General features: G+C 33.2%; 1 protein-coding gene across 50 annotated transcripts in view; it reads left to right on the plus strand.

Moving 5' to 3' along the window:
* Positions 1–10,000, plus strand: part of LOC118763360 — a 95,653-nt gene that overhangs the window by 59,770 nt on the left and 25,883 nt on the right. For all 50 annotated transcript variants that reach the window (XM_036502791.1, XM_036502794.1, XM_036502795.1 and 47 more), the window contains 2 exons: positions 603–653; positions 7,430–7,612. In XM_036502791.1, coding sequence (XP_036358684.1) covers positions 603–653; positions 7,430–7,612 — 234 coding nt within the window. The remainder of the gene's footprint in view (positions 1–602; positions 654–7,429; positions 7,613–10,000) is intronic.

A 10,000-nucleotide genomic window follows, 5' to 3' on the forward strand; every position in this document is an offset into this window, starting at 1 on the left:
TATTTGGTGTTACTTTGCTTCAGTGTTATTTATTTATTACTTAATCTTATTTCGGCTAGAGTTCTTTCGTCACACTCTTGTGACCGCATCAGTGGTCCTTTGCTTTCTTCTTTTTTATTTGTGTCTCTTCTTACTAACCGTCAGCCATTTTATATTTCTATTGTATGTGTATTCATTTGCGCATGCGTACATCTCTATGTGCGTCTATGTTCAGTTAGTGTGTGTGTGTGAAAGAAGAAAGCAAAGGACCACTGATGCGGTCACAGGAGTGTGACGAAAGAACTCTAGCCGAAATAAGATTAAGATTAATGTAAAAAATAAATAATACTGAAGCAAAGTATCACCAAATATATAGTGCGTGTGTTTTTATTGGCTAAACTGGGAAAATGACCATTCCGAAATACAGCAATATATATATATATATATATATTATATATATATATATGTGTGTGTGTGTGTGTGTGTGTGTGTGTGTGTGTGTATTGTGTGTGTATTTATACATGTATCGTATATATTAACTATATGAAAACTTGATATTTTATATTTGTGTAAGTATGGTCATGTGTTTGCATATATAAATTTGTTTTTATTTTACTTTGCAGATAATGAATCAGAAAAAGTATGGCCGACAAGAGTCCCAGTGAATCCCATGAGTATGTATTTTTTATCACCATGTTCTTTAACAAGCCGCATGCATACATATGCATATATATATATTTTATATATATATATATATATATATATATATATATATATATATATATATATATATATATAGGGAGAGCTTACGAAAAAAACAAAAGACAAAGACAGGTGGTGTACAAAACAAACAGATGTATTAGTATAACGCTCAGGAATAGAAAAAATCTTTTGCGTTTCGAGCCTACGCTCTTCTACAGAAAGGGACAGGGAAAAAACAAGGAGAGAAGCAAAGAGAGAAAAGAGGAGAGAAAAAATATATGTATATGTATGTATGTTTGTATATATGTATGTATGTGTGTGTATGTATGTATGTATATATATGTATACTTATGTGCGTTTGTATATATATATATATATATTGTATATGATATAATAATGATATATAATATATATACATATATATATAAATATACGTATATAAATACACACATACATACATACATGCATATATATATATATATATATATATATATATATATGAGTTTGTATGATTGTATGATATGTATAAAGAATACATGAACCAATGAAATTCCAACTTAATCTGTATTATTCAAAAATTTTACAATTTTACAATATTGAAATAAACTAGTACTTTCATCCGTTAGGCAATCAACATATATTAATATATCTATGTGTATATATGGTTACACACATATATATATATTATATGCATGTCACTCCTCCTCTCCTCCTCTGTCTGTCTGTCTCTCTCTATATATGTGCGCGTTCGTGTATCTCTCTGCGTGCGTCATATTTACGTGAGTTTTCACGTGTCTTCGTATACATATCAAAGGTATTGACAGCTAAATCATTTTCAAGAAAATAGTTTGACATCATAGCACCGATATCTGGGACAAGGTATGGGGGACTCATGCCAGAGGCATAGTAAACCTTGGTCTACCGTACCAAATTATCTGAAGCTGATTGAGAAATCGGGGACTGGTAATTTCATGATCTGTCTCCCGAGAATAAAACTGCGTTGAACAATCAGCATCAATTTGCTAATCAAGGATGCACAAACTAAATTTTGTAATTGAACTGTTACAGGTGATGAGAAAGGGATTGTCTCTACCAGTGATTCTTAATCACTTAATCCCTAAAGAATCCTTTGAGTCCTATTTTACCTTCCTGGACATCTATAGCCATTCAACGTATATTAAAAAAAAACTTCTACAGTATTTTTATAATTAGATATTATTTGGAATTATATACAAAAATAAAATATTTTGTGTATTGTATAAATATAAGCAATTTATTGCATATATATTAAACAAAAATGGACTTCCCAGGGCCAAATGGATCCCTAAGATTCATATGAATCCATAAGGACCATATGGATCCTCAGGGGCCATATGGAATCAAGTTGAGAAACACTGGTGTATGCCATCAATAAGAGTAAGAAACTGTGACTATCGCCAAATGAAAATCCAGTTCCAACATCTAAACCAGAGTTACACACAAAGAAGCTTTTTGGTGCGTTTAGTGGAATAGGCGCATGGTCTAGTGGTTAGAGTGTCGGGCTCATTATCGTGAGGTAGCTAATTCGATCCCTGGACTAGGCTGAGTGTTGTGTTCTTGAGCAGCTTAATCAGTACGTCTCTAGGGGCCAAGCTGTATCGGCTTTTACCTAATCCTTGGACAACATCAGTGGCATGGAGAAGGGAGGCTAGTACGCATAGATGACTACTGGTCATCAATAAATCAATTATCCAGTACTTGTACCTTGGAGGAGAACTTTCTATGTGCAATCCCATGCTCATTTATGACTTTAGGAGTCTTTAACATTTACCCTTAGCGGAATACAATAGACTTCCTTCACATCGAAAGCATTATATTACTTGGTTTAGCAATTGGATTGTGGCCATTTTGGAGTATCGTTTTCAATAGTTTAGTCAAACAAGGAAAAAACATTATCGGAGAACTTTATTATCAACAAAGTGAACGTGTCAATCAACTTTTGCTCAAAAGCAGCCAGTTCTACTCAACAGAAAGAGGCTCATGCTGCCACTTGATAATACAAGGCCATATACAGCGAAGATAATTCTAGAAAGATACTCGTTAAGCTAGGTAGCTCTACCTCACCCTTCCTGCTCACCAGTCTTAGCACCATCAGATATTCACATATTCAGGTCACTTGAACACTTTACCAGTGGAAAAACATTAAAATACAGGACGATGTCGAAATGGCATTCCAAAATTTTTTTCTCTAAAGAATCTACATATTTTCCTAATGAATCAGAAAATGGTTTTGCTAACGATGGCGATTATATTTTAAATGAATAAATACACCTACAATATGTTTTATGCTGATTTTGGCTTCATTGTATGAAATAAATTTCTCCTTATATTTCGCCACACTATACAGACATACATGCACACACACATATACATACATACATACCTACCTACCTACATACATACATACATACATACATACATACATACATACATACATACATACATACATACATACATACATACATACATACATACATACATACATGCATACATACGTGTGTACTATGTTATTAAAGCAGGAGAAAATTCAGAATCTGTAACTCAATTTCATGTGAGCGTTCGTCAGACGTTCATCATATTCTGTATTATCACGTAAAATTTGTTGAGCTGCTATTTCATCACCGAGTCGTAGGAGTGCAGGAATTGTGTAAGGTAGCTTCTTTCTAACGAGATCTATTGATGTTAAATGCTACTAAATCATTTGCCAATATGAACGTGATAAATTTCTAGACATACTTTCCATGAATTATGTAGTGCAATGCGATGTCATAAAAGTAAGATAGCAATATTTACCACATCTCCCTCCTTTCTGTCCTCATACATACATACATACATACATACATACATACATACATACATACATACATACATATATATATATATATATATATATATATATATATATATATATATATATATATATATATATATATATATATATATAATATATAGATAGATAGATAGATAGATAGATAGATAGATAGATAGATATGTATAGATAGATATGGGTTGTATATATATACATATAAAGTTTTAGGTTTCGAGCCTACGCTCTTTAACAGAAAGGGATACGAGAAAATAAACAGAGAGAATAGAAGAAAAACTTGTGGATTAACAGTGAAGCGTGGCGATATATATATATATATATATATATATATATATATAATATATATATTATAAATAGATGAGTGTATTTTACCTTGTATTTAGTGCATATAAGTAGTCTCTATCATTATATATAGTTTAAACTTTAATTTCCTTTATATTTAACATTCACTATTAATATCCCTACTCTTTCTGTTAGCTACTTATGACGTTATATCACATAACGTTTTTATAAACAATATTAATAGCGTTCTGTCTATCGCTATATGAATCCATCATTTTTTGCTAAAATGTCGTATTGACGAGTTTCGTTTTTTCACTTTCCCGAAGAGAAAATTGCATTGTTTATACCTTTTATTCATTTGAATAGTATCCGTGGAATTTTCGAAACATATGTAGAAAGCAAAAATACTTGTTTAAACCTGCGTTAACTCCATTTTTTATTCATATATATATATATATATATATATATATATATATATATATATATATATATATATATATATGTGTGTGTGTGTGTGTATGTGTGGTGTGTGTTTGTGTGTGTGCGTGTGTGCGCGTGTGTGTGTGTGTGTATTCTAATATATAATACATGTACATCATCTCCAAACCTAATATATATATATATATATATATATTATATAGATATATATAATATAAATATACTTTCGATGGTGATTATACATATGGACACACATATTAATTAGCGAATACTAATATATGCTTATATGCCTAAATGGTAATAGTTAACTAAAGCAACGATGTATATTAACATAAAACAAATAAATAATGGAGTATGTGCATACATGACGTAGTTATGAGTCTGATGGAATTAAACGGCAAGCCAGAAAAGCGCATCTTTTCGTAATATATCAGGACTGTTATGCGTTATTAAATCTAGTAATATAAATTTAACTCTTGTCAGGATATATATCTCCATTCATAACTTTCTCTTCTGAAAATTTTTTAATAAACAATCGTACTTCTGTTTTCATATGAATTACTTTCTGTTATTCATAAAACATACCCTATTCTAAACAGTTCTAGCATTATATACATGCATACATGCATCCATGCATCAATCCATCCATCCATGCATCCATCCATGCATCCATCCATGCATCCATTCATCCATCCAGCCAGCCAGCCATACATGCTTACATACATACATACATGCTTACATAATACATACATACATACATACATACATACATACATACATACATGCATACATATGTATATAACATACATTAATATATATATATATATATATCATATACATATATATGTTATATATATGATGCACTAAGTATATATATATATATTTACACACGCATATAGGTATATGTATGTATGTGTATATATATATATATATATATATATATATATATATATATATATATATATATATATATACACACACAACAAACCGCACATACATATGCATATGTATGCTTCTATACAGGCGTATGTGTATATGCATGCATATTTATGTGGTACACTTTATGTTTATCAACACTTTATCATATAAACATATATAATCCTATTTTGCACACACACACACATACACACATATGCACACTCATACACACTTTAACACATACACATACAATCACACACGCATAAACATTCACATATATGCTCCTGAACACATTTAGAAACATGCAAGCATATTTTTGAACCCCTATATTATGTCACATACTACACCCTATTTCGTAAATATATTATATGAAGGCTTTTCACTGCATCATAATATCAACAATTGCAATTATGCAAAGTAATCAAAGAGGAATTTGGAAGTCTAACACGGTTTGTTTGAAGTCCAGAAGCGAACAAGTAACTGCTTCAAAACAGATGAATTATAAATCATCCGTATTTTAATATGGTATATAGAACTGAGGGGAGACGCATGGCTTATTGGTGAGAGGTGCTGGACTGGCGGTCGTAAGATTATGGTTTTGAATCATGGACCCTGCAGTGCGTGGTGTTCTTGAGTAAATCACTTCATTTCCCGTTGCTCCAGTTCACTCAGCTGGCAAAAATGAGCAATCCTGCGACAGACCGGCGACCTGTCCATAGAAAGCGGGAAATCTCCCCTATGATCCTCACAGAGTAATATGGACTAGCCACAACCATATGCAACTGATGTCCAAACTAAATGAATTCATAATATACTACACAAATACTCTTTTACTCTTTTTACTCTTTTACTTGTTTCAGTCGTTTGATTGTGGCCATGCTGGAGCATCGCCTTTAGTCGAGCAAATCGACCCCAGGACATATTTTTTGTAAGCCTAGTACTTATTCTATTGGGTCTTTTGCCGAACCGCTAAGTTACAGGGACATAAACACACCAGCATCAGTTGTCAAGCGATGTTGGGGGGGACAAACACACACACACACACACAACACACCATACACACAATACACATATATATATATTATATATATATATATATATATATATACATATATACGACGGGCTTCCTTCAGTTTCCGTCTACCAAATTCACTCACAAGGCTTTGGTCGGCCGAGGTAGAAGACACTTGTCCAAGGTGCCACGCAGTGGGACTGAACTCGGAACCATGTAGCTCGTAAGCAAGCTACTTACCATACAGCCACTCCCACGCCTCCAAATTTCATTAAATACACGGCTATAATCAACTTTTCTTTTATACTGCGTTTTATACTGTATTTTTCATATATTCTTAGCATTTTACGACTAGTTTAGAATTGTAGTGTTTCCAAATTTATATCCAATGCTTCTACGTCTTTCCAATTTTATTTTCAAGAACTGAATGGATTATATTCCGCGTTTGTATTACTTCTTATATACTGATTGAATTTCCGTAGACTTTCCCGCCAAAAGTTTCTGACCGTTCGTCTCGTACATCGACAGTTATGTGTTGTATTGTTTCCAGCGATCAAATTCTGATACTATATTGAAGTCTAATGTATATTTATAATCCAGATCAATCTGTAAATTGCAAGAAATTATATTTTTTCAAAATGAAGATTTGTATGTTGTCAATAAAGATGTAGCTAAACAAAAGTAAAAAAATATAAATTTGAAAATACGTTTGCACGGCCGGAGCCTCCAATGTCGAAACCATGAATTTAATGCCCATTTTTGAAAGAAAAAAAACCCATTAATAATAACGAAATGGAATGCTGGGCGTATGGTTTGTCTGTTTTAATCTTCATATACATTTTTACATTATCCACTATTACTCGCCTCCCACGGTGTTAAATATATATCAGCCTTCTGCTCTCGTGTGACAAAAGTACTTGCAGCAAACAAGTGACACATAACTTTCTGTATATATGTATGTGCGTTTACACCCCACCCCACTTGTATATGTTTGATTACGATTATTATTTTGAAGCAAGTTTAAGAATAACAACTGAAAATTTACTGATGAGCGTAATCAATGCTGAGAATAAAATTTGTTATAAAATTCATATTAAATAAGCTTCTAAATTTCACATGGCTGCTTATTCAGTTGACTGAGTAAGTAGTCAGGCCAAGGTTAAAATTCCTGTCACACGACTTTTTGTAATACATGCAACTTTATTCTAAATATAATATTGTCTTTTCTATAGCAACGAACCTGTGCATCTATGAAGTCAACAACACAGAATGTGAAGCCTGTGAAAAAGGCAGTTATTACCCAAAAGCAGAGTCAATTGCCGAGTTTTACCAATGTAGCCACGGCATCTTGTTTCTAATGCAGTGCCCAGAAAGTACGATCTGGCATGGAGAATCACTAAGATGTATATACGAAGGTAAGATAAAATATTTAGCACTTTTTCCCCATATATAATGTCTTCCTGTCTTATAGAAGTATAACGCACTTCTCTCGTGATATATATTATTAAAGATATAGATAGGATGGCAGGAAAGTTAGCACGCCGGGTGAAATACTTAGAGTCATTTCGTCCATCTTTACGTTCTGTATTCAAATTCCGCCGAGGTCGACTTTGCCATTCATCCTTTTAGTGTCATTAAAAATAAGTACTAGTTGACCATTGGGGTCGATATTATCGACTCATCCCCTCCCCCAAAACTGCTGCCTTTGTGGCGAAATTTGAAGCTATTATAGGTATATAACGTACCTCTTATTTCTTTATTGACCACAAGAGGCTAAGCATAGAAGGGACAAACAAGGACAGACAAACGGATTAAGTCGATTACGTTGACCCCAGTGTGTAACTGGTACTTAATTTATCGACCCCTAAAGGATGAAAGGCAAAGTCGACCTTGGCGGAATGTGAACTCAGAACGTAATGGCAGACGAAATACCTCTAGGCATTTCGCCCGGCGTGCTAACGTTTCTGCTAGCTCGCCGCCTTATAATGTACCTCTGTCGTGAGACATACCTTAATGGAAGTATATACATGTATGTGTTGTAAATCATATGCTATCTGTTGTGAAATACAAAATAACTCTGTGAGGAGACTCGCGTTTAGAAGTGAACCCATGAAGATGAAATAAACATCAGCCGTTTGTATGTGTATGTATATCGGGAAATATATATTTATGTTTGTGAAATAAACCATTTATTTGATGTTGCAAAAATAATTGTTTCTACATCGTCCCCAGTTTCGACAAATACTTTATTTAATCGACACCGAGTGAATGTAAGGCAAAGTTGTGAGGCAGTACTTGAACACAGAACGTAAAAAGCCGGAAGAAATGTCGCTAAGCATTGTGCCATCTCGCTGCCTTAAGATTCTTGGGTGTGGATATTTTATGTCAATATCCTAATACAATGAAAACACGATGACTGTATATAATAGTTTGCCTTTACTATTTACGTATCAACAACCCACTACAAAATCTTTCAGAATGGTGAGACCTGACAGATGCTAAGTCTCACCATTTCAGTTCTATTATGATGACATCATATCCACAAAATAATCTAAATTGTATCCCTAAGATGATGCCATTTCTTAAAGGCCAGATAATATTTTAATGTGTAACACATTAGAATATTCCTGACAAATTAAGAACGGTGTCACATTTACGCAAGCAAATTGTCTAGGCCGAATGAAAAGAAAACAAATCCTAAACGTTTACCCTAAAGTTTAGCAAATGTATATTTATCAAGTTACAACCACAATCTTTACCGACGCGTTGTATCAACATTTTATCTCATATACAGAAAGTATTGTGAATCATATTTATTGGAATTAGGAAAATGTGTAACTGTGTACGAACTATCATTCTTCTTTTCTTATCGTGTTCAAAATGCCACATTAAAAACCGTATTCGATTACTCGTTCCTAAAACAACGTAGATCTGTATAACTTTCCGTACCCAACCTTTCAATACAGTACCTCGCTGCTAGCATAGGTTTAAACTCTTAATATCATTCGTATTGGCTACTGACGTCACTAATCTAGAAAACATTGCAACTGTTAGAACAACTGATTCTTCTCTTCTAACACAAATAAAGACAAACTGCATTCATCACCATGTATGACACACCATGTACATATATGTATATATATATATATATATATATATATATATATATATAGTGTGTGTGTGTGTGTGTTTGTGTGTGTGTGTATATGTGTGTATGTGTGTGTGTGTATGTATATGTATACACACACAAACACACGCACATACACACATACACACTGAGTTGATGTTTAAATATAATAAAAATACATCAACGGTATTTAAGAACTCGAATTCATTTACTGACAAATCCTTAGACGATAAAACATAACAGTGCAATAAATAAATATCGGTTTCAAATTTTGGCACATAGCAAGCAAGTTCGGAGAAGGGTGTTAGTCAATTATAACACCCCAGTATGCAACTGGTACTTATTTGACCAATCTCGAAAAGATGATGAGCAAATCGACCTCGGGAGAATTTTGAACTCAGAACGTAAAGCTGGAAGCAATACCATTTAAGCATTTTACCCAGTGTTGCTAATGACTCTGTCAGTTAAGTACTGGCCTCGATGTAATCGATAAATCCCGTCATCTTAGAATTCTGGTCTTGAACCTCAATAATAACATATTATTAAGGACTGTAAAGGTGGCGATTTAACAGAATCGTTGGCGGAGGCGGCATTTCGTCCGTTTTTACGTCCTGAATTCAAATTCCGCCGAAGTTGACTTTGCATTTCCTCTTTTCGAGGTCGATAAAAATGTACC

The sequence above is a fragment of the Octopus sinensis genome, linkage group LG5 (assembly GCF_006345805.1).
Source record: "Octopus sinensis linkage group LG5, ASM634580v1, whole genome shotgun sequence".
NCBI classification, from domain to species: Eukaryota; Metazoa; Mollusca; class Cephalopoda; order Octopoda; family Octopodidae; genus Octopus; species Octopus sinensis.